General features: G+C 42.8%; 1 protein-coding gene across 9 annotated transcripts in view; it reads right to left on the bottom strand.

Moving 5' to 3' along the window:
* Positions 1-26,899, bottom strand: part of EIF4G3 (eukaryotic translation initiation factor 4 gamma 3) — a 149,200-nt gene that overhangs the window by 97,081 nt on the left and 25,220 nt on the right. For 7 of the 9 annotated variants that reach the window (XM_075520558.1, XM_075520555.1, XM_075520549.1 and 4 more), the window contains exons 2-3: positions 8,700-8,775; positions 1,346-1,489 (exon numbers count right to left, since the gene is read on the bottom strand). In XM_075520558.1, coding sequence (XP_075376673.1) covers positions 1,346-1,489; positions 8,700-8,775 — 220 coding nt within the window. The remainder of the gene's footprint in view (positions 1-1,345; positions 1,490-8,699; positions 8,776-26,899) is intronic. The other 2 variants (XM_075520563.1, XM_075520552.1) reach the window with 1 other exon arrangement.

Raw genomic sequence — 26,899 nt, 5'->3', positions numbered from 1 at the left:
CTCTGCAACCCTGCTACATTCTCCCTCTGTTATGTGAGGCTCAGTCTTCAAACCAGACACTTTATTTCCAACAACCATTCAGCGAGAGTGCAAGAAGCAGCTCCAATACCACTGACTAATGCCTGCAAGCTACTTATGATCCTGAATAGATACTTCAGCCTCTAATTTCCCACTCCATGAAGCATGAGCATTTGCACATTTTCAAACACGACCACAAGTTTCCAGTTTTCCCACCAAGTTTTATCTAGAACGCGTAATATTAAGGTGAAGTGTTCCTTACATGACCTTATTTGTTTTCACACATCTCCTAGTCTAAAAGGTCAGTTGCAGTTTAATATTTCATCCAAATTAAAGAGGCTGGCAGGAGGACTAGAAAGCTTGCCTTCTCCCAGCGCTGCAATATGCTCGAGGCTTGCACCACCACCTCGCCGTGGCACGCAGCCGTTCCCAGCCCATCCTCGGCTTGTCATCCGGCCTCCCCACTTAACATCTTGTTCAGAACGAACCCGCACTTCTTAATAGCCGACCTACTCGCGTCTTCCTACTTTATTCCATTTATTCGAACAAGTATAAATTAAACAAGAGCAAATGAAACATAAGGCTTTCCTCTACCTCAAACCTCAATGCTTTTACATATCCCACTCTCCCCGATCCTGTATCTTTCATCTTCCTTCTTTCTGCGCCCCATTACCTGTCTCTTTTGCCCCTTCGTTTTTTAAGATAAGCTTCTCCACTCTCACGTCAACCCTGTAGAATATTCATCTAATAAAGACCACAAAAAGAGCAATTTATTCTACATATCTTACTACACACTATTTCTCCATTCTTATTATAACTCCTATTTATCTCTTCTTCTGTACTTTTTTTGTAATCAGTCCTTTGTCTCGTTCCTTTTATTAGCATTCATTTTTGTAATTCATTTTACTGTCCCACTTCTTAGGAGAATTACAGAATTGCAGCATCCAGTACAAAACATTTGAAATGGAAAATCCCTAGCAGAGGACATCGGGCACCTTTTTGGCATTTAAAATGGAAGTCAGGCCATGCCCCAAAGCAGCCTAACCCAACAGGGAAGCACGTTCCTCATCAATAAGTATTTCCTGTAATTTTTCAAGTTGCTTTTAGTTTCTGTTACAGAATCAACAATGAACTGATGCCTAATAAACCTGGACGCTACCTGTAAATCACTGCAAGGTTTGAGCCACATAGACATTATTCATTAATCAAGTTTTATACGCTGGTCACAGACAAGAGAGCTATGTCAATTTTTGAGAAGCAAAGCTAAGAATCAGACAAGAGGAAAGGAGGGAGGCTGGGAATGCTCTGCTCCAATGCCAGCTCTTACCTGTGAAAGCCCAGGGGACGATGCATGTCCCGGTGGCGTTGCAGCAAGATTTGGGTGTCCCTTATTTATTTCATGTGCAGTGTAAGGGGATGGGGCAGGAGGACCCGGTTGTCTTGCTACTTGTGTTACCTGTGTGGAGATAAACTGTTAGTAAAACATAATATTAGTAATCCAATCTGTACAGATACTGTAATCTTTTTAAGAAAGCAGCTAGCACCATCTTTTTTTATATAAATATATATATTATTTTATATATAAGTGAAAGGCTGTACAAGTTAGTTAATTACTTATATGACTCAGAAAAACAGGGAAGGATCAAAAAATAAGAGCACCAGCTGGAGTCACTGGTGGAAATGTGTATGAACTGGATGAGCTTTACTGCTGGGGTCTTGCTTTGCAATATCACTTTGACTTCAGGCCTGGGATCTTCTGATCTTTCTGTTATAAGTCATACCAAACAATATTGTGATTTTGCAAAGGGATACACATTACCAGTGACCCAAAAAACAAAGTAAGGGGAAAATTTGCATAGTTCTCTCCAAAAAGGAAAAAAAAGACTGCACAGAGGCCTTGTTATCTGAAGGGCTTGCCACCAGCAAAGAATAAAATACCAAAGCAATTCTTGCATATACTTATCTCCTTTCTCAGCTTCTATAAAAAATACTCATCAAAACACATCAAGCAAAATGTTGTAAGATATATTCATGGCACATGTACTTGCTCCACTGTACTATCTCCATGATGGAAGTGTTTTAAATATACTTTATATAGTCACTGTAGTAAAAAAAGGAGGATCAAAGGAAAAAAAAGAATCACATAACCATTGGGTGACACACCCCAACAATTCAACACAACTAAATTTTTGCAGATTTGGTTAAAGCTTATAGTATATTAGTCCAGCACTCGCTTCTCACTGACCTTTTCTCAGACCTGTGTTTCACTTGCTGAAAAGCACCACTTAGCTATAGGCACTTCAAAGCACAAAACCAGGCAATGCTTAGAAGGGGACATGGCCACTGCGTAGGCAGATATGTGTGTGTATATATTTCCCCAGTATCGGAAAAGAAGGCAGAAGGAAATTCCTGGCTCTCGATCTTTAACGGAGTATTAGCACCAAGCTCCAGGACAGCAAAGTATGAGAACAAAAGTCACAGAGTTCATGACTAAATGCTTTTTCCAAGCCATTTTACTGCACTCCAAGTATCACTGCCTGTCGTTACATTACCTAAACCACTAAAACAGCTGCACCAGCAACGAGAATGATAATGTGCAACTTCTCGAGGCTTGGAAATGGTCCAGAATCGTTCGCCGTGGGAAGATTTACAGCACCCTTGTGCTCATCAGAGGGTGGGTCAAGTCAGAGAACCTCATCCTCTGTCCCCAACTGCATCCTTCCCTTCCCCAGGGGGGAATCATCTTTCTTTTTTTTTTTTTTTTTTTGGCTGATCTAGATTGGCAGGTGTGCACGCACAGCCTCAGTTGGCCAAACTGAAACCAGCGTTACAGAGAGCATCATAAAACTTTCTACGTCCCATCCCCAAGAAAATCAAAGTCTCTTACATGACTCCTAAGACAACCTTGAAAGACTTGTCACATCAATCGTGCAGTAGTTGGTGTTTAGAAGTGACTATGTATCATGACACATATCAGAAAATGCAGTTAAGGGAGGGAGAAGGAAGCAAAGGCAACACAAAATACAAAGAAATCATTCATATCAACAGCCCCATGCATAGGTTAAGAGCGTACTCATCACCAAGATGTCTCCCTGAATGTTGTTCTTGTGGAGAAAAAGAGGTTATTTTGCAATGGCTTTGGTACTTCAAACACTGCCAGCTATTATCTCCCTACGCTTACAAGTGCACACACTATTCCAACTAAGGCCAAGGCCATCCAAAATCCTCTGATCTCCAACAGCACCCAAGCCCACACTGACGTTTGACAAGGGGGACGGGGCACTAATAATATCCCAGGTTAGCGTGAGCATTCAACAGTCCTCTTCAGAAATTAAAACATGCAAATAACCTAGATTGGAGGTTAATTAAAGACTGCAAGGAATGCTGTTCTGAATTGGGTATGAAATCTGGAAGCCAAACCGAAAGGAAAGCTGTGCAGCTGCATGAACGATGGTCCACGAGACACCCTTGTGCAATGCAGCAGACAAGCAGCAGATACATTCCAGACACAGGTCTGGACCTACTAAAATTTGCTTGAAAGCCTAATTAAGCCAACAGAACGATCATAGAATCCTACCATCCTGATACCTTGACAACACCACACTTGGACAGTATCTAATGGGAGTCTACCACTGACCTGATAGGACTTCCTACCATTAGCCAAGTCTAGCTTAGTGGACCCACAAAATGAAAAAGTCAGCTGCCCTTCCAGCACAAGCAAAAGCACAGAGCACCTTTCACGCCAGCTACAGCAACGTAGGTATTTCGACACCTTCCTCTTGGCTCCTACAAGAAATTACTTGCAAATAAACAGAAATGTAAGAGACCGATTCGAATGTTAACAGGTGATAAAGGAAGCCAAACTTGCTGTATTTGTGTGTTTATTCAGTAATTTTTAAAAAAATCAACCAGGGGGAGACTCTATGAGCTCATCACTTGTGTTATGGGATGTTTGCCCTCATAGTGCCAGGGGTTTAGTCTTCTGTTTATTAAATAGGATTCTGCACAACATAAACTTGGTCTGAGATTACTATGGAAGCGAATATCCTTCTTAAATCTAAAGATTAAATTATTCTCCTAAAACTGGATACACGAAACTACATATTAAATTTCTAGGACATTACTTTCTTTTTTCCTTAACTGAGTAGCAAGAGGCTAACTTTAGTTTTCCAAAAGCCTTAATCCTGTGTTTTAAAGGAAATAATGAATGAAACACAAAATAAAAACTCAGGCTGGAATTCTCTCTTTTCCTTTTGCGCTTAAATCTTTTGGTTTTAGCATCTTTCACAAGTTTTGGATTATTCTTCCCCCTCCAAGTACCTAATTTCAGATACATAGTTATGTCCGTGAAACATTCCGGTTCAATCAGAATGGATGGGGCATGCCACAAAAATCCCTCGATTACAGGGACAATAGTTTAACATTAAGAACCGCTCTTTTCCTAAACAAATTTTAAAAAAGGGTTCAGACTTGGGCAGAACCTCTTTCCTTCCAGCATTCAATTTATTCACTCAGGCTGGTGTAAACAGCTTCAAAGCAGCGCTGCCAGCACGCGAGGAACTGAGCATCCCCTTGCACACTTTGCAGCCTCCACCGCAGCCGGGCACGGGAACGAGTCGGCCTCCTGACCCAGATCCTTCCTTTAAGCACAGGGTGGCTGGAGCAGCTAATCCTCCCTAATCTCTTTTCTACAGGATTCTCTTCATCGAAGGAAGATCCCTTTAAAGGACACAAAGGCAAATCACAGTACCTCTGCTGGGTGTGAAATTATTGGGGGCCCACCAATGGGCACCCCGTTGCAGAAAAGCCACCAAACAAACACCCGAAGAAGCAAACGGAGTCAAGCCTTAGTCACTGAAAATCTGGGGCAAGTAGGTTCTTCGGCACCTCACTTTCACATTACCTTCTTTACCATCGGCTGGCACTGAGCTGGGCAACCTGACACGAGGCGGTATCTACTCCAAAGAGACACAGTGAGATTGCAATTAATACAGAAAATTCAAATCAGCGTTGGATCTAGCCATGCTACAGAAACTCTGCTCAAGGCTACACCCAACCAACTTCTCTCCAAACAGGTACATCAAATTAACACTTGTTTCTAATCAGTTCACATCCAGGAGTCACTGTTGTTCCTTAGCTTATAAAAGGTTATGCCAAAGTATTTTTGGGCCAAGCTTCAGCGCTTGAGATCACAACATGTTACTGAGGCAGTTACGAACCTCCACCGTAATCTGCCAAAAATGGTTATTTGTGTGAGAACTGCGTGTACATTAGCACAGTTGTTGTTCTTATCTGATTCCCAACTCATGCCTCATGCTGAATTTGAAGAGCACATCTGCTTCTGATCATTACTCCATATTCATTTCGTTTTCACTAGAACTCAGCCCCCGTTACTCTGGGTGCAGGCACACATGATGGCCTGTGATATTTAAGGTCACCTTTGGTGCAGTTCCCCTTCTGTTAGATGTCAATGTCTTTCCCCCAAACTCCAAGCCAAAGAGCTTCTTTGAATATATTTCTTTGAAATATTTCAAACAAACAAAATTTCATTCTTCTTCCATTCCCCTTTCCAGATTCCACAGGTCTGGGATCTTACAGCAGATGGAAAAGTAACTGCATTAATTTCTTGCAGTACAAAGAATTAGGAGGCACCACGCAAGAAGCTGCTTACAGGACAAACCCCAAATCTTTACATCCAAAAGTAGCTCTTATGATATGGCATTCTCCACTATTGATGAGGGGAAATTACTACAAGATTATTTCACTGAAATGAGTATGATTTGCTTTAAAATAATTCTATTTTAAAATTGCTTTAAAATAAGTCTATTTTAAAATAAATCTGCTGGATTTATTTTAAAAAAAAAAACAAAAAAAAAAACAACACAAAAAACCCCCAACCCTACCAAGTATCAGTGTTTTCTACAGTATACTATATAAAATAAATGAAGATGACACATGGTTAGGGGTTTTTGTTCTTAATACCAGTATGATTTCATTGAGAAAGAAGTTCTACCAAAGTTTTGTTGGGAATTTTAAGCATATCCACTTTCTTGGACAAACTGCACTTAATCTGACAAATCACACTTTGCTTCTTCCTCACCTTCTATCTCTGCCCAACAGGAAAACGTGTTCCTCTGATTTCATTTCAGGGCAGATTATTGGGGCTCATAGTGAAAGCCACATGATTTTCCATTCCCATTTTTGGCAAGCATCACGTAGTTCTGGGAAAAAAAGAGCTCAGGAATGTGCAACTGAGGTCCTGATAATACATGTGAAAAGGCATGGAAAGGATAACCGAATTATTTTTCATCTTCATCTAACTAAAAATAGTGGTTTCATCTGTGGGTTGCCTGTATCTCAAATGATTCGTCCTCCCACCCCACGCATGACACGCTATAACCTACAGGGAAAACACCAAGGCAGCTCAGAGTCACTGCGCGGTGGTATCAGACCACAGACCTCTTCCTAAACCAGCGTCCTCCACCAAAATACACGTATTTGAAAACTGTAGTGTGTAATCTGCGTGGAAAACCACATACGATGACCGAGCAAATAAAATGTGGAAGTAAAAAAGCAGTTCCTGGGTGCTGAAGATGGTGCTCTCTTCCACACCTCTGTACTACCTGACTTTTGTAAAATCTAGACAACCTATATATAAAAATCATAAACTACAAAACAACCTAGTTGTTGCAAACCCAGACCTTAAATACACGATGCTGCTACTTGTGTAATAAACCGCAGAGACCTATGACGAATGAATTTGTCAAGGACCTCCAATCACGTGCCTCTTCCATCCTAATTCATTTTTTCTAGGACTTCTCTAAATTTGCAATCTGCCAAGGGCTTCAAATAGAAGCTCAAAAGAAACCTAGCTGAGAAATTTCTCTCCTTTCCCTAAAACATGAAATTTTCTTTCAAACTTGTGTTTTCTTAAAGCCTAGAACCGAGATACTCCTAGCACTGGCTTCTATTCCTGTAACATATCAAGGAGTGATATTTTTCCACACTGAAAATCTATTTTAGGTCATTCTTCACAGTTACTTTTATATTTTACATTAATTTAAATTTTTACAGTCATATTTTCCCACAGGCATCTGAATTATGTCTTTGGAGGAAAGAATTGAAAAAAAAAATAACCTTCTTTTTCCCCCAAAAGGAATTCAGATATTTTTAAAGTGGTTTTTAAGTGTTGTATGGGGTATATAAAGGATAATACAAACTGAATTATTTATTACAACTGTTTGTACATTTATGTTCCTTTGGTTTTGCTTTTTTGCATACATACATATGCATATACACACATACATATGTGTATGATATTGAGGACAGAGCTAGCAAAAAAAAAAAAACCAGTCCGCAGCTGAAATCTGTCGATCCGCTGCTGTGAAAGCCACAAACCTTGAAATCTTAAACGCTCGTCAGAGCTGTACCCCAACCTTTCCAACTCACCTGGATGGAAATCCACTACTGGCTGGCCACCAGACCGTCCACGGTCAAGCCCGAGTCATCCTGTTACTACAACTACCACCCAAGTCTCTGCCTTTCTTGGACCAACGGGCACTGGACAGCACTTTTGCACTTAATCCTGCACAAAGCTTGGCTTTGCATCTCTTGAAAGCAGTCTCCTTGGTAGAAGAGGCGATCACAAAACTCTTCTCTACAGACCAAAAAAGGAAGGGGCCAAAGATGCTCCAGACCCAGACTCCGCACACAGAGGAGATGGAGCCGATAACCCCTTCGCCAGTTATTTATGCAAACAGGGGGAAGGAGAAAACCTTGTACAGCAGCTTATGTTTTTCTATAAGCAGCTTATGTTACTGCATAAAAAACAGTTAATTTCTCCCATCTACAGCTTTTCTTCCTGTTTTCCAAATAATTAAAAGAGCAGCTTAAAAGCTTTTTTTTGGCATTAAAAATATTTGCACTATCCCACCAGAAAAGCAAAATATTACTTCCCCAGGGCTGTGCTGATTTAGCAAAGCTTATAAATAACACTGGGCTTCCAGCTATTACCATTTGAAAAAAAGAAATGAATAAAAGGAAAACGCTATCATATGTTCACAAATAAACGTTGCTACATTTCTAAGCTAAATTTCCTCGATAATCAAGCTTTATAAACAAACATGTAGGACAGTGAGCCAAAAGCACCTTTCCCAAATATTCAGTCTACCATCAAAACATTTCTTCCTCTATGTAATGGAATGTTTCACGTGAAAAACAAACCTTCCTTGATTGTTTTTCCGATAAGAAACTATTAGAAATGTGCAGCCACTAATATACTCCAACAAGCCAGTCTTCAAATTACAGGAGGCAGGAAAGAGATGGAGCCAACAGACTGAAAAAATGGCCAGTAACATTTTCACTCAGGTGAAACTCTGTTAGGAAAACCCACTCTCATATCTGCTAAATAAAGCTACAGACACTTAACAAAAAAAGGAATGGACCCAAAAGTCCCCAAGATTTCTTCTTTTCCTACTCACATGCAACAAAAAGGGTCTTCATCCAGCATCATTTATTTTAGGGGGCAAAAAAAAGTTGCATTTTGTTTAATTGTATGGTTTTTAAACTGTACGCTTTTTAAATGTATTGCTTTTTAAAAAAACTATACAATTTCCTTATGCTTGGAAAGCACGCTCCTTTCAAAAGCAACACGACCGCAGCGGCACCAGCCAGATACTCACAGTGCTGTACACAGCGGAGACGGTCGGAGTGAAGATCCGATCCTCGAGGGGCTGCTGAACAGGACCTCGGGGGATTCTGCAATACAGCCAAGTTAAGGAAAGCAACATCGAAGGAAAGGTCGTGTTTTGGGCGATACACACAGCCAACACGTCATCCATTAACGCAGCTGGTCACCTTCCACGCTCAGGCAGACACACAAACATCTCTGAGGCACTCACGTGCAACCAGGCAGCTACGGTCCTTCAAGGTTTTCCAAAAGAGGAGCAAAGTGCGGCTTCAAAAAGGAGATGTCGCTGACAAATATCACAAGAGAAACCAAAAGCAAACAAATTGCCGAACAATCTACAAAACCATCCTGTCAAGAGAATCCCCCACCTCTTTTTTTTTTTTTTTTTTTCAAAGAGTAAGGGAAAAAACCAAACCCCACAAGCCCTTCGCATTCAGCGAGACAAACCCTGCTGATCAGCAGGGCATTTTCTGACAAAGGCAGTGCCTGTTTTGCTAACCACGCAGGAATAGTGTTATAATTGTTTCCTTGTTTGCCTCTCTTCAACCAGTAACTCCTTTCCTCATCCACCCACCCAAATCACTTCTAAAAGGGGTTGTCAGATAGATTTTAAGTTCTGATGATCTGCTGCAGGGTTATTTAAAGGCAAATTGCAACAGTCGTCTTAAACTGGAAAGGTATTGTGGGAATCCAGGGGGGGAAGACTTTATGCAACAAACAAATAAGCTAGAATCCATTTTACTTGCTGAATAAAAAAAAAACAGGATGCAGGTATTTAAAAGAAAAAAGCTTCCTGACTTAGCTAACATCTTGTGGCCTTAGGTCCAGCATATGTCTACTCAATACCCGACGCACACCGTCACAAAAAAGCCATGCTTAACTTGCTGAAAAATTTTCCACTAAATGCCATATTCAGATTTCACCTTTTTGCTGTTTATACTTTATACGTCAAAGCCTCTTGGAAAATGAGAACAGCCTGATTGATTAAGTTTCTTGCACACCAGCCAGCAACACAGACCTCATGTGTTAACATGATGGCAGATGCTTAGAAAAAAAATATAAAGTCATGAAAACACTTCTTGGGTTTTGTTCAAATGAGGAAAAATACCACTCATAAGTTAAATTTTCAAGCTAACCTAGGTTCAGTCTTGCAAGACTCCTCCCTTTGCACTACAAGTTCAAGCTGCAAAGAAATGCTGCTGCCCAAATCTTTGCAGGGACCAACATCACAGCGGCAGGAGAGACCCTGCCAGTGCCGAGACAACTCGATAGCGATCCAAACTCCACAATCCCACCTGCTCCCCTTCCTTAAAACATACAAAACTTTAAGGTTGAAGGACGGACTGTTCAGAGGCAACCTGCTCTGCATCTGTCGACCACGTGCAGCGCTCCCCAGCCGGATCTCCTCCTCCAAGACCAGTGCTAAGGCAGAGCAGAAACAAATTTATGGTATCGCACTATTTTGATACCAAACACATCACTAAAAAGGTCCACCCTCACTGAGCAGGCTGAGAAATTGTTCTAAAAACTTCCAATTTTGTTATATATTTGCTGTTTGAATGCCAGACATGATAAAAACCCTGCATTATAGGATTATGCACAGAAAAGACCGCCCCTGACCTTCACAACACCTTTGCATGTAAGTAATGTCCCCGTTAAAGCCTGGCAGGTGTAAACAGGACGCCTACGACCAGCTCCAGACTGAAAGAACTGAGATGAGGATCTGGCACCACTGGTTCCCAAGACGGTGCTCACTCAGCCTACATCTCTCTTTCCTTTTTTTTTTTTTTTTAAAGGAGTGCAAGAATTTATTTTCAGGGTCTAAAGCTTGTCTTCAATTTGCAGACTTGCCAGCTCGCACGTAAGTGGTATCATTTGATAAAATAAAGAGGTTTTTAACGACAAAATTAGATGTAAAATCCTGACTTCAGCGAAGCAACGGGAAGATTCGTCACAAGACTTCAAAAGAGCCGAGGCGCCACTCCTAGCCTTCATCCTGAGGGTCTTACATCCATTCCTGGGTTTTGGAAAACACTGGCAAAGCCAAAATTTGGGAGAGGAGGATTAGAAACACACTACAAGACAGAATGAAAACTCACAAATTTTCTGCATGCCACTGCCATAGCACCCTACCCTCACACCCATAACCATCTTCTGATAAAGAAGGATAGGGCGGAGGCACGGTTTTAAGCTGCCGCCCTTTTGTCACAGCTGAGACTTCCATTCTCGAAGCAGTTTTGACAACTGAGCTGCTTCAAAAGGGATCGTTCCCGAGTTTGGAAAAACTGTTTCATCCTTGAGAAGGTTGGGATTTATTTTCTTATTTTAGAATTTACATAAGCCAGGAGAATATAATCTTTGAGCAGAGTAACCTCTCTTTTTGCACCCAGGAAGAGCTGCCTAAAGGACTGAGCAGTTTAGATGGATTTTCCGAGTTTGGGGTTGCCATTTAATATCACTTCTGGAGAGCAATGATTCCCATCAGATTAAAAAGAAACCTTTTAAGTCCTGTTTGCCAAAGGACTTAATCTGGATTCGAGGCTGATAGGGACAAAAATGCCTTAAACTCCAGTTAGCCTAAATGAGATATAATGGTTGGAGAAAGCGATTATTTCCAACATCTAACTTCTGGCACCTATAGACTGACTCTCTGCAAAGACCTGGGCCGGTGGAAAGGTTACGGCTTCCCTGCAAGCTTCCTGGAGCTTGTTTCTGCCCCCCTGGTAGAAGTGACTACCCTCGTTCCCCTCACATCTGCCAAAGGAGTCCATCCTGGGGTAACAGTTGCTGTTATTTCAGGAGAAGCGAGCCCAGGCGACTGCAAACGTTCATCAGCAGACTCTCGCTAACAAGGCTCTTTTTCCTAGAAGTGGATTAAGCACAGCATGGGAGACTCCACCATGGGACGTGAATGGGTCATGGCAGGCAGGTGGGAAGCGAAACCTCATCCAGCAGCATCGTCTCATCCACGTCCACAGCAAACCATCCTCTGGGGCACTCACCTTCTTTCACTACATACAGATTTCAGTACCATCGAGAGCTGCACAACGCGTGATGCAATGCAAACTGCACGAACACTGCCCTCCCGCTGCCCCCATCACACGCAGTAAAGTTTAAGCGTTAAAGTATAAGCCAGCCTGGCTCTATTGCTGCGCTTAATTAACCACAGCGCAAAGAAGACGGGGATATGCTGAATAATTCAGGCAGCTCTTTCATGTTACTATTCTGGCATGCTTAGATCCAATTCAGGAGGATCCTGTGCCCTCCCTCCTCTTCCTCCTCCTCCCCCTATATCCTTGCCACCCACGTCACCCTCTTCAGCTGCACCGATTCAACTATTTGGGCAGCCATGCTCTGAACTGATCCAGGAGGGTGGGAAGGGAGGGAGGGGGGTGGAAAAGCAAAGCTAAACCCAAACCTCACACCGTTTTCAGAGATCCTTCCTTTACTGCAGGGAGAAAAGACGAGGTGGGCAACAAAGCAGAAAAGCAGGAGCAAGGGGAACCCCTTAAATCACATCTGCAACCGGCAGGTTAGTAAAGTGGAACTACAGTCTCCGCTTTTCACGCTTGTGTCGGGCTGAAAGACTCTTTACAGCTCTCCCTCCTCCATCAGCATCACGCTGAAAACCGGGAGAAGGATGGCAGCCAGCGGGTAGCACTGACTCTGGATTCTCTTCATTGCTCTTTAGGGCTCATTAACTCATGAATATATATATATATATGTACGTATTTAAAAATCCACGTAAGTGAGATACTTCTGGCAGATTAATAAAAGCAGGCACAGATGCAATGGGAGTTCCATCTAGTCCCCATCTGGCTGCAGCAGTGATTACAAGCTGGAGAATTTCAGGAGCTATTGAAGACCCAGTGGGAAAAGGCAGGCAAAGATAGTAATGCCGGTTGGAAACGAAACAGAATTTTTCTTGAAACCAAAAGTCTCCCTAAAAGGAGGAGGATATATTTTAATTAGACAGCCATAGCCATGCTCTGAGGAGAGAGAGAATATGCAGCTTCTCTGTAAAGCAATTAAAGAAAAAAAATCCAGACCAGAGCTGCCCGTCAGCTGGAGCATTCAGAGGCACTGACAAATGCAGAGTTAAGTAAAAGTCAGGAGGAATTTCTTGCAGAAATCTCCCCCTTGTATCACATTTGTCTGCTTGTTCTAATCCTGCTACAAAACTGAAATACTGCAAGATTTTTGTGTGTTTTACAGCAAGGAACAACCTGAAGACATGCAGTAAAATAAGCTCTTACAGCAAGAATCTGTACAGGTTTTTCTGCTCTCCTCCTGCTTCCAAGATTGGAGGGGGAAAGAAAAAACACTATTACAATTTCTTCCAAAATGGATTCATTTTCAGTGCTTCTCACCTAAGCTGATTTTCACCAACAAGCAACCATTTTATCCTGAGCATGCACTGATGGCCTCTTTCTTCACTTCCAGCTGATAGTAACGAGTAAGCACCTTCTCACATGAATAAAAATATCTGCAGGTACCCAAGGGCATGTCTGCAAACACGTTACACAAAAAACATTCCAGAACTAATGATTTTTATCCCTGCACAGAAACAGAGTGAGTCTCCCACCAGCTATCCCCGGGGTTATATAATCCCGATGCGTGTCCCTGCTTGTACTGAAATTGTGTATTAAACGACTGAAAACACACAAGATAAAACTATCAAGCAAGATTACGGAAGAGCAAGAAACCACATCAAATTCAAGCACTTCTTTCAGCTTTTTGGTGCAAGGAATTCTTAAAAACCCTCCGAGTAGGGAGGTATTTGATGGCAGAGAGCTGTTACAAGAGCATGTTTCTCCTCTGCAGCCTCTTGTCTATTTAACATGCAATTAAGATGCAGGAGGTGAACATCCTAACGGCAGAAGCACCTAATTTAGCAGGTTCCGAAACCACAAGGGCTCGCTTAAAAGGTTAAAAGGGAACCGCTATGCCAATCACAGCATCTTGCTGAAACTTCCCCAGCATCACCCCATCCTTTGCAGCTCCGCCGTCCTCCGTTCGCTGGGCGAAGCCTTTTGTTCGGCGCACTCGATCCTACCTGGCAGCAAGCTCCCGGAGAGCTTCGTTAGCAAGCCGGCTCAAGCGCCGGGTCTTCTCCCCCCGTCCGATGGTGGGAAAACCCACGGCTGCATCCGTGCCATCCGGGGATGGCTTCTTAGCTCCTGCCTGCCTCTCAGCCTCACAAGCAGAGCTCTCGCAGCGCGCTTGTGGTCTTAAAGAGGTAGTGCAACGGGGGTCTTGGCAATACCTTGGGGGGGTTTCGTACCCAGCGCTTCCACGCTGCTGAAATCCCTCTGCTTCCCAAATTTTTCTGCTGTGCACGCAGCGGAGAAGGGACGGGAGGTAGCATCATGCTCCTCTTAGCAAGTTTATATAGGATAAAAATCAAACCAGGCTTACAAAAGAAAGCATAAGGTAAAAAGATAAACTCACCTATGGCAAGTTGTGTTTTAGCAATCTGCATTGCAATGTATGAAGAGCTTGGGAAGTTTCAATGCTCCCTATCAGAAGGAGAATTAAATCGCAACACAAACTCCTCTGCAAGAAATTTTGCAACTTGTTTCCCTTGGCTTTCTGCTCGCTACCCCCAAAGGCAGCAGTGCGCACCACCACGAACCCATTTATTTAGCAAGTACTTCGTGAATCAATTTTCCCTTCAAAATAAATTCCTCTTTTGACAGGCCACATTTCAGAAGCCAGGGGAAGGAAAGCTGGTAAAACAAACTACAGCCTTTAAAACCAAAAAAACACAAACAAACAAAACAAAACAAAACAAACAAAACAAAAAAAAACCCAACCAAACTCCATCAAGTGACATGTCACATGGGAAAAGAGAAATATATAAGATCAAAATAGTGCCATCCATTCTCTCCATGCTGAAATACCTACTACAATCAAACTTCATCCAAGGAAAAAAAAAAGTCAAGTTACAAAGCAAATGACTGCAAACTTCAGAAAAGGCAGGATTAATGTTGCCCGTGCAACCATAATTCAATCCCCCTGTGTATACGCAGAATCAAGCCCTTAATTACAGAGGCACATGCTGGTTTTCCCCGGTGTCCCTGTCGTCTCCACTTTTTCAGGAATCTAGCACCTTATACTCTTCATAGCTAAGCAGCTCTCGCTAATAAGAGATGAGAGATAATTAATATTACAAAAATCAAGACCAACATAACGCAAGGATTTTGGAAAATGTTTAAAGGCTTAAGAAGAACCTAACAAAATGCCAACCTGCTGCTCAGCCCTCTCTAACCCTTCCACCGCCTATATGCAACAGCATAACCCAGCCCCAGCAACTGCACGCTGCCCAGACATGTAACATCTCCCATCCTTGCAGAGATCTCATTTCATTTTAGGGTGGGTTTGGGGTTTTTTTTTTGTTTGTTCGGGGTTTGGGTTTGGTTTTTTTTGCTAGCGGATTCCTGACAAGGGGGGCATGCCTTTCGGTCATACCTCAAAGGAATGAGCTGGACCTCTGTATTAAAACAGTGGTTTTATTTTAGTTTTCTTAGATGGATGCAACTGGTCTTGCACAACATGATGAGATGTCAAAATAAAGTATGATTCAGAGCCCTGACTGTATCACAGGTCAAAACCGAATGGCAGATTGTTGTTTCAATGTTTGGTGTTTACTGTTATTATAGGGAAAAAATAAACACAACTTTTTGCTGGGCATGAACGCTCAGAAATACAGTCACAGTTAAGAGCTGCAGGTGAAGAATTCCTTAAAAGGCCATGTCACCGTTACACCAATACTTAATTCTGATATTAAGGACATACTTCTGGCTAGTCAAATGTTTTAAAAATAAAGGAACACAATAAAAGGTGTTTGTAAAGTGGCAAAAACAGGGTTTACGGTTTAAAATTACCAAGCTGTGTAATACAGCAGTACATCATCATGCCCCTATTCCTGTAAATAGATGCAAACCATACTTCCAAGATTCACCACCTTCTGTAATGACTTATACCCAGAAGGATCTTATGGCAAAAGCCATTATTAAGCTTGTTTCAACATTTTATGGCCTAATATAAAGCTCCTTACTGCAACATGTGTAGTCAATGTTCACCACCGAATTTCCATTTGTCAAACATATAAATTTTAAGTGGATCAATGAAGTGTTTGCGTAAACTACCTTTTTAAGCCTTCATGTTATTTTGTGTATTAAACAATAACACCAAATTCTCTTTAAGTTCTCGTTTATGGGCTATTTTATACTTGTAACAAACACCTTCTTTAAGGTATTTATCTTTTGCTTGTGTACCAGAAACGCACCTACAGAAAAACTGTTGGTATTTCACGCAGTCTCACTGGTTCCTTTATGAACTGCAATTGCCTCGTTCAAAATGACTGACTGCAGGACTCTTTCCTTGCTCCCCATTTGAACTATTTGACGATAACTGAAAGCGATAAGGCTTGTCCATCCCTCTGCCATTTAAGTGCTCCTCATTAAAGTATCATCTCCCAAGCTTTGTCCAGATCCAAATGTTACAAGCAGTGAGGCTTTCGCTACTTATCCCAGCTTATGCCATACTCTAAACGAATACTCTCCCCATAATAAAACTTTTCTCGAAATTCATCTTAAGCCTTTTACCTAATTACGTATCATTAATCTCAGTACCAGCTTTTAAATAATCCCAAACACTTCCTTTCCCTTCTGTCTGCCACATAATGTCACCCGATCTGCGCTTGCACTGAACTCAATAGGAACAGGGCAGCAGCGAGAGCTTTCAAAAGAAAAGGGGCACACAAATCCCGATCAACCTCAATGGCTGTCGGAAGACAAGCTTTCCAAGGCTCCTCTGAAAATTGCAGCTTGAAAGGAAAATGTGACCTTCAAATGCTTACTGAAAAGTGCGATTTCCCTCTCCTTCCCCCAGCATTGCCGCTGCTGGGATGCAGCATCCTCCAGCTATTTGGATTTCTCCTCCTTTCCCTTCGTGAGTGAGGCCCGACACGTTTCGAAGGCACTCTGATGAACGCTGCTCTATATCTGTGGATGCTAGCGTTCACGTTTACACATCCGATTGCATCGCTGAACTTCAGGGTGGCACACAATACCCGACGCAAAACCTAGCGCTTCTGACTAAACGTGCTAAAGCTGCACTGCAGCAGCCACATTCAGAGTGCACGTTCTATTTATACCCGCGCACATCTCCAAATCCACCAACTTACATGCTTTTTTTAAATACCCATTCCACAAAATACCTATTTCCAAAGTCTTTCTTCCTACGTACATCCACTCTGCAACATGCTTTTGCTCCTCGCTCACCTTCCTGACGTGCAGGTAACGCACTGTGCTGCATTATTCGCATTAGCAATGCCTTCACAACCCATTTAATACCAAGGCAGGAATTCGAGACACTACTTCCCATCTGGCTAATCATTAATGATGATAAATTATATCAGGCCTTTTGTCAATCTATGATGCATACCAGACATCATCACTGTGTAATACAACACTTTACTACTTATCACCATCATTTCTTTTTAGTCTTTGGTCTACACATGATACATCTCATAGTCAAGCCAAACAGGAACGCCAAAGTAAGGCTGGGTGTTAGAGGGGAAGATAACAACAGAAAAAAACCCTTCTTTGTTGCAAATTAACTGTATTTCCAGCATCTCATTCATTCCGTAGTGCTTTCAAATAAAAATCAGCAATATTAAGAGCACCAGCTGTAGGCAGCTGCAATAGTTACACCTGCAGACAAGCACCTAATTATCTAGAGCTCATTACTTTCAGGCTCAGTTTTGCATCTCTAAATTAAAAAGAACTGGAGACAGCTCACCAGCACGTAAATCATCCCCAGACCTCGCCTCACCCTGATGCATTTCATTCAGCCTGCAAGCCGTCAGGAGTGAGTTATCAGGGGAGCTGTCAGCCAATATACCAGATCAGTGCAAATGCGACAAAAACCCAATCAATTATTTTGCCCAATACAAATGCGTTTCTAAGGGCAACCTGATTTTGTTACTTCGTCTCTGTCTTCAACTGCAACCCAAGCATCAATGCAAATTGTCTATTTTCAGCTTAGACCTGGAAAGGTTGTTTGAGGTGGAAGAAACTGTGGCTAAACACTGCTAATCCTGCTGGGATTTTCCTTGAAGCGTGGTGTTTGTGGGTGGGGGGACGGGTCTGGAAGTGACGGACTGAATTATTTCTGTAACTGGGAACTTTGTCCTATGTGTATTTTTAACTGCAGCATCTCCAAGAAGTGGGTTTTCAAAGCACAGCCTGAATAAGGTTAAGTCCAGGTTTGGACCAAGCTGCAAAATATTAGTAATTTTAAAAAAATAAGCCACAAAGGCACCCTGGATCATGTCTGTGTCAGCTCAGGTAGCAGGTAACGCAAGGTGAACAAAATGCCAGGAAAGCATCTCTTGCTCAGCTCCAGAAAACGTCTCACTAGCTGACTTGTTTTAGCTTACCAGTCCACTTTCCTCCATAAAACACCAGCCACTTCCATATTTTTTAACTTAATATTTTATTCTTACAATATATGGACTCTTCTAAGAGATGGAAAAGTCAATAGATTTCATCAGCTCCCTTCAGGTGGAAAGTCATGGTATTACCTCTCCAGAGAGGCAACGGCATCATAGGGAATATGCCGATGTAGCCTTAAAATTCCATTTAATTTGAGGAGGGTTATTTATGATTGTACTTGTCCATGTTAATTAAAACTCCCATTACACTGCAGAAAACAGGCTATGCTCAGGAACTCAAAACAGCCCCATTAGTCTTCAACAGTCCTACCCTGCTCAGCCACTGCTCCTACTGCTCAGAGTGATTTCTCACAGTCCTCTAGCCACAACCCCAGTCGAGGGACCTTATAAAGACCCCAAAATATTAAGGTGGGGGAAAGGCTCAACAGGGTGAGCCTTGGTGACCAGCACTAAAACTGGCACAGCTCTGGAGAGTCTGCTGGAAGTTACAGAGGACCATCGTGGGCCAATATCCCAAGCAGAGATGCCAGATGAAGCCCGCACTCCAAAATACACCAAATAAGTCATAAGCAGAGATGGGTTATGCCAGCACTGTACACACCCAGTCAGCTTTGAACAGCTTGGCATCAAAAACGAAGCCTGAAAGTCCTGAGCAGGGCAATGCCAGGAATTTGGGCTCATGCCATGTGATACTGGGCTAACTCTCTTAGTATTACATGAAATTGCTACAAAGCTCATCTGCTGGGGGCGTGGGGCTGTGCTGTTCTAATCAATTATTAAGCTTTCCTTTGCTTTCTGCCCAAGTATAAACAGCAAGGCGTGGGAACGATGGGTTTAGGTGTTGCTGCTCTTTACATCTGTATATTAAAGGCAAACCTGGATTTTTGTTTGTCATCTTAAGATCTACACCAAGACATCATTTCCTTATTTCTTAAAACACATATGAACTGACATGTAGTCCTAGCAGTCAGAGTGTATTTGTAAGCATCCTACAACATGTACATGCACCTTTATAGAGGATTCATACGTATACAGAAACAGGGGAAAGAGCGCCCGCATCTCCCCGGTGCTGGTTTGGCAGGAGCTGCATGCCAGTCACCATCCATATGCTGGGAATAAATCACATCAGATGTGACCTGGGTAAGGTGTACATCACCCTGCTACCAAAAATGGGGCTACATGCTTGGGGAACCCATTTCCAGCAGTCTAGGAGGACAGCTGGTCCTTTAAAATCAGCTTTTAAATTGTCCTCTCCCTATGACCCAGCAGTTCCATACCTGAACTCCCAATACTCACTTCCTAACGCTCAGACTTTTCATTTCACCTTTTAAAAATCTAAATCCAGCACTAGGTTCCTTCCAGGGGAGGAACTGATTCGGAAGGAAAGCAACTCAGGTGACTGGACCCTCTCAGAGCTATTCCTAGCCAGTTCCTAACCTGAAAGAGAGGACAGGCAAGACTCTGCTCTCAAGGCTCCTTGAGGCAAAGGAGGTCACAGATAGCATCTACAAGAAGTCAGGTGGCATCAAAGGAAAATTACTGTCATGAACATGTAATCCAAATAGCAGGCGCCTGCAGGCAGAAGGACACAATACAAGGAGATCTAGTATTAAGCTGTCATCAGGCAACAGCGCTGCCAAAGAGGTGGTCCTGGCTTCTCACAGCCGCTTGCCCCGTGCCAGCGCGAGCCCATTCACCACTGCTCGCTCAACCAGACCGGGGAGCAGATTTGGATTAAAATGAACCTTTTCTTCCAAACTTTGTTCGCCACCCAGCCACGCCAATAACTATGTCAGCCTAAAGGATAGGACCAAGCAGGAACAGAGAGATGGGGAGGCTGCACCATAAAATGCTCTTGCTGTAGTTTCCCTAAGCACATCCCTGGCGTGTGACATAAGCTGCAGGGAGGTATTAACCCCAGAGGCAGCTGCTGAGGCTGACCTAAACATAATATAGTGATCCTAAACATTATTACAACTTCAAACCACTGCATAAAGTGTTTTTTCCAGATGTTGGGGTTTGGTTTTTTTTTTTTTGCAATCCCAAATGAGAATGCAAGCGGATCCCCCTTAAGAAACCATTTTCCTGTAAGAGATGGTAACAGTCTAAAGCTTCAGTAACTGAATTCACAGCATGACAGCCATCAGAGTTTTACAAATCATACAAGCCTTGGAAGATTTATTTGAAAGATGGAAGTTCAGCAGGACTGAGAAGGGAGGAGCAGGTACACACGCTAAGGAAGCGAAGCATTGCTGCGTTATACCACACATAATGCTCTAACTTGAGGCCATGAGAGAACTTTATTGAGGCATCACCTGAAATGAAGGTGGTCTAGGTATTTTGGATGCAGCTCACATTGCATAGCTGGGGAGACAGGGCACCGAACTGGGAAGCAACAGTTTTGACTCCAGCTGCAGAGCTGCAAGGTGATGGCAGGTAAGACAGCCAAGATCATCGTGTGGGTTGGGAAGCGTTTTCTTTGGGTTGAAGATGCTGTTCCCCATGCCCATCCGCATCTCTTCTAGTAGCACAACCCATTTTGAAAGCATCAGCTCACTCGGCTTAAAACATGAGGGATGAAAAGACCTCAGTAAGATAAAGGTAATAACTAATAGCTTTAAGTTTTTTCCCTCTCAATTACAGAAAAGCCATCCTTCTTTTGCACTCATCACCCTAGGAGGCTGTCCCTGCTCACTGGCAGACTTGAACACACCATCAATTAACAATCTGGAAGCTATAAATACAGATACAAAATGTAAAAATCACCAAAAGTGGGTAATAGGCTTTTAGTTGACCAGAGACAGTGATATTTCTCCCAAAATTATTCTCGTAGTTTGGCAGCATCTGCTAAACCACCTTCTGTGCTCCAAGACGATCCAAACATCTGCACATTCTCACGAAGGCAGCAAGTCTCCCACCCCCAGTGCTGGAGGGTCAGCAGTTTGTGGATTAGCTACTCCGGACGCTAATATAACCCAAGAACTCGATTCAAACAGGAGAAGCCTTCATGATTTCTGATCAAGAGGCTCTTCCAGACATTCTCACACTCCGAAGTAATTAGCATTTTAGTGGCAGTTCACAAGCCTAAACAGCTCAGCTGCTTCTTTTAATTAGAAGATTTTACGCAGCTATTACACCCCTGCTATTCCCTGAAATGAGACACAGCTCTGAAGTTCCCCTGTCACCCAAACACTTATCTTTGTGGCCCTGACAAAAATAAAACCACCTTTAGTGTCAGCCAGCAGGCTGCCTACCTCTAGAACAAGAGAGCTCACCTTGCTTAATGCAGCTCTTCCAATATAAGAAAAATCTCATCTGTCTGTCCAAGTAAAATATCAGCTTCTGTAGCAGCAAAATTTATTGTGCAAGTGACTGAAGTTAGCGGCTCTTGCTATTTTACATGGTTCTTACAATGCACATCCCGCACTTCCACTGCGCAAGGGACAATCCTGGATCAGAACCGGAAACAGCAGGGAAAAAGCCCAAGTCCTACGTCCAGCAATTCTTCCATCGGTTCATGGCTGGGTGGGCAGGTAGGGGAAAGAAACGGAGAATTCAAAGGTACTGGAGCTTGCAGCATAAAAGATTATTTGCCCCTTGCACTCCACCTCCCCTGGAGTGTCACTTAGAAACTTTCTGGAAGCACTGCTAATTAAAGGGGCAAAAGGGAATAATTCCAGGTCACAGAGTAGACCCAGCGTCCCTGAGAAAAGGGAGAAAAACAAAAGCATTGGCTCCCCAAGGGCACGGTGATTCCCTTGCCCCTGCCACAAGCACCAGGCTGTTACAGGTCAGGTTTCACGGGATCCCTAAACCAACCCAGCTGCTAAATGGTGGCAAGCCACCCCAAGACACCCACATGCCAACTCCCTTCAGTAAGGACTAAAAATCACAAGACTCTTTGGTGACCCAGCTCAGCCCAGTGATTCAACAGAAAACTATTTTTTTTTCTTGGCTGGGTGTAGTTTTCAGTCAATTCCATGAGCTGATTTAAATCACCAAATACTCACATGATCGTTACATCCCAGACAAGGGAGCTAGCACGAAGACACAGCCCAGTGACAGCAGATCCACCCTTTCAGCTGCAGCTCACGGGTACATCTCTTTAATCCTAACATGAAACTACATCCATCAAAGCACCTGCCTTCACCCGAGACATCCAAGAATTGACATTGTGAAACAGAAGTCGGCGCCTTTCTCAGCTGAGGCAGAATACTCCATCTTGCTCGGTGGCTTTTCCTCTTTTGCATTTGAGTAGAGGAACTAGGTACAGTATGAAGTTCAGCTGCGTACACACCACGCTCTTTAATGCTTCCTCATCTGTTTCCACACCTCTGCCAAACTGCTGCAGCCTATATCGGAGCCAGGCACAATGGCCCCCAGGCGCCAAAATGAATTTTGCAAGCTATGAGAAAGCAAGCAAGCAAAGCAATGGGCATGTTCACACCAGCTGAAGTCTCAAGCAACTCTGTGAGCCTCTAAGATTATTTTTGTCCTACATGCGAGATAGCAGGGAGGTAAATCTTAGTAGGATGCAGTTTACTCCTGAGAGGGATGGAGTCTGTTTAGGTGAAGGAGATCAGCAAGTGCTCCTTTACAGAGCAAACGGACAAGAATGAACACAGACACCCACAAGGACCATATGAGCTTCAAGGCAACACGAGCCAGCAAGCCCTCGGACAGACACACACAGCTTGTCATGCATTTACCAAAAAAACCCAAGGAAATAAGTGGGAAAAGTGACACTTGATCTGAGAACAGATTTCCCGCAGCTTCCCTTGAACACTGTGAGATCTGTTCTCTATGGTACTGCCTGACTTAAGTCTTACAATTCTTTAATTAGTAATTAATTTCAGTGCCATTAGTTCATTAACACACTGAATCTTTCAGGAGATGTTTTACATACCACCTTGAACACGGCAGTTCTTGCTTCCCTTCTGGAAACATACTTTGGAGAGGGCACCCTCCCATCACGAGCCATGTCCTGTGGTGCACAACCCCATCCTGTGCTACCAAGCGGGTGCAAATCCTGCAACTACACCCCTACAAATACTTCCAGTATTGTTTATAAACAACCCTAGCTGCTACAGTCAAGCCAAGCCACGATGGATGTTTAAGATCAGGCTGTTCCTCCACAGGCCCTTGACCAAAGATGTGTCTATAAACACCACGTGCAATAAAACCCAAGCAGTGATGTATAGCTGCTTTAATGCAGCTGCGCAGGCGTGTATTTGGAAGGCTATGCAGTGACGCTCGAGAACTCGAACATACGACAAGGTTACTCATGGGTCAAGCTGTATTTCTACGTTATCTGCCAAGCTGCAGGCAGCTATGCTGAGGAATTTTAAATTATCCATTTTCTGGTTTAGGGATTAAGCACTCTGGGAGAGGAGACTACTAGCATTGGGGACAGGGAGTGAGGGCAGATCACAGACAAGGTTTAGGTTGGGTGCTGATGAATTAATGTAGCACTCCCTACCCCATCTAGCGATATCAAGTGGAGCACTGAGCACTAATTTACACACAGGGCATCTTTTTAATGGACATGACAAACAAAAGACAACAGTCAACACTGGAAAAAAGTAAAATCAAGGTATCTACCATTGAAATCTATGCGGCGGGTTCTCAAAATTAAATGTATGAGCCATTCCCAGCTGGCACAAGGAGCTACAGGGCACGTGTCTCTAAGTAGGCAGTTACCTCCAGTCATCTAAGGACTTCAAAGGAGAAGGGAGGGGAAGGGAGGAGGTGGCCATCTGCGCTGAACTGAATGAAGTTCTTTAACAAAAATTCCTGAAGGTTTTAACCTAATGGACCTGGAGATAGAAGGCTGAAGTCCTCTCTCTCATCCCTGCAGAGGTAAACCAAGAGATTAATTGTCATTTAGCCTTCCTCCATATAAGATGTCTGCCCAGAAGCTGCTGTGCGTGGCATCACCGCCTCACCTGTAGCTGCTAACAAGCTCATCTCCTACATAAGCATATATATATATATATAGTGTGCCTATATAATAAAAAGAGAAGATGACCAAGGGACAAGACTTTTTAAAATAACCCCTAATGCCAGCGATATGGGGCTGCTACCCAGACAGCTTCCCCTCTTTTGTGTTGTACAGATAGGTAATTTCATACGCAGGTCCTCAAAGAAGGAAGCAATGCTGGTACCAGAGGACGTCAGGTCTAAAACCCCTTGCTAAGAAAGCTCTAGCTTGTGCTACTTCGGTGCATGAAGTTATCTGGCACAGCTTGAGAAAGAATAATTTAGCAGCAGCTTGTGAAATTGGCTGCACTCTGTTCTAAATTTATGCAAGATATGGTGTATTATCTTGGATACTGGGCCCATGTCTTCATTAGCTGAAGAAGTCCCTCGAGGCAGGAACCAGTTTTCAGGCCCAGAATCCCGTGGCGCCGACTCATGCACTGTGCGGCTCCCAGCAAAGCTCCTCGGGCAGAGCGGGACGATTACACCGGGAGCTCCTCGTCAGAGCTGCAGGACACCAGGGACAAAGATCACCAGCTTGGTGCAAGCAGAGGAAGTGTTTTCAGGCATTTGTCCTCCTTGTAGCAAGTAACCGCATCAATTGCTAGAGAGGTGGCGCACACAGGGATATTTACATCATCATTACGAACCTCCACACTGGAGACTATCTGTTTTATGGTGAGATATTAAAGCCTCTTTAATTCAGGAACAATTAAAGCATCCTCATGTTGCACAGTGAAATACGGAGCAATGTAGATTTTTAAGCAGATTTAACTTTAAAAAATTTTTCATGGATGCTTGAAGCACCGCATGTGGCTTTCAGTTATTGCATCCCTATCCGCATAAAGAGCTATAATCTTCCATAATACTTTAAGATTAAAAGTATCCTGTCCTTCCTGTTCCTCCCTAGTCATTTCACTCTTCGTTCTTCTCTATTTTCATAGCAAATAAAAAGATTACAACGCACTAAGATTTTTCTCGGCAAATAATGTCATTTGATGGCACAAGAATCGAAAACTGTAATAACCACTTACGCAACCAAGTGTTTCCGAGGTCAGCTCTTACCTGCGCAGCACAGACACAGCCTTTATTTTTCAAGTGAGGAAAAGCTATGCTGAATCAGAAAGCAGCATAAAGAAAATACATTTCAAGTGCAGTTATGCTACCTGCTACCAGCAAACTAACTTTTAATTTCCCCAGATACTTCTGAAATATATTCCTTAAATGCTGTAACAGAAGCAACGATTCAGCGGCATTTATAAGCTTTGCATCCAAGTTTGAACAAAGTCCTGTCTAGACTTTACAATGCCTAATAAAAGGGATGGGTTTACGACTTTTCCACCTATGACTAAAAATGAAGTCATAGAAATCAATGAAGTCATAGAAATCAATGGGGGCTCGCACCCCCATACACCCCAACCCAAATGAACCATCTGATCTTTGCCAACAAATGACCAGAATGCACAAAACAAGCTACCGTGAAGCTAGGCGAATCTCACATTTCATCTAAAGCACTTTGGTTAAGTCTGTGTTTCAAAAAGTAATTTTTAAGGACCTGTAGACAAGCATTTTGCAAAATTTAAGATTCTGCAGACATAACCGAGTTTTCCTTAAGACAAAAGAGAAAACAGATTTTGCCAAATTCAAAAGCATTCAAGTACAGTGTAACTAAAAAGCTCTCAGAGACCATCTCAGCTAATTAAAACGTGCAGATGTCCAAGCTGAGCTAAGCTGTTCACAACTTTTCACATGCATTCACTGAATGGATTAATTGAAAATACACATAATGATAGAATAATTTATAGTAAAAACACATGCGATGTCAAGATTTACTTAATTATGTCCATGTCCGAACGCTTCTAAAACATGCCCACTACCTGTGGATTTGTGTAAGGTTTCTTAGACACCCAGCATTGGGTCAGAGTTTGCTGGAGAAGCTGCTTCTCCAATTAAGTAAAATATGAAGCATTATGTCTTTTCATATTTTAAATATAACCAGAAGTGATTGTATATACATCTTGTGATGCATTCCTCCATATTTTAAGAGCATATTGCCAAGAGAAGGTATTTTGCAAGGTCAGCTATTTCATCAGTCACATTCACTTTTATAGAACACCGCCTTTCTTCCATTTCATACCACGTATTATTAATCTTTAACGTATACCGATCACAACCAACAGCACTCCTGAAGGGGAAATCCAACTGGAAATCCCCAACAGGCTCTCCAGACCTTGGATTCCGATTCATTTAATCAAACTTGCTATAGCCTGAAGTACTTGGCCTTGCCTACATAAAAAGGCCTTTTATTTTTGTTGTTTAAATGGACACTTACATTTGAGTTGTCTTATACCAAACGTGCTTAGAGATGCTTCTTAATGCGTCAAGGTGAATGGATACAAGGCCTTTTACAAAAATAAGAAACCAAAAACCTTTTGCTAGGACAAGTGAGTATCTGCACAGATAAAGAACAGAGAAGGCTGTTTTCCAAGCAAAAGTGGTTACTCAGCTAGGTGGGTAATGTCATACTAACAGGCGTTGCCTCCTCCAGCGAGCCTGCAACGCTACGCACCATCTCACAATAACAGAGCTCTACAGCGGCGGGGAAAACCACATCACTTCACTACTTTAGGGACCATCTTTGTCACAGGTCGGGTTAGCTGGTGCTGTGGCACTTAAGGTAAAGACAACAGGTATAAAAAGTGGCTGATATCCACAAATACAAATCCCCAAGGCAATCCGTGTATGAGCCT

Source organism: Mycteria americana, chromosome 18, assembly GCF_035582795.1.
Source record: "Mycteria americana isolate JAX WOST 10 ecotype Jacksonville Zoo and Gardens chromosome 18, USCA_MyAme_1.0, whole genome shotgun sequence".
NCBI lineage: Eukaryota > Metazoa > Chordata > Aves > Ciconiiformes > Ciconiidae > Mycteria > Mycteria americana.
This window is presented reverse-complemented; position numbering and strand designations above follow the sequence as displayed.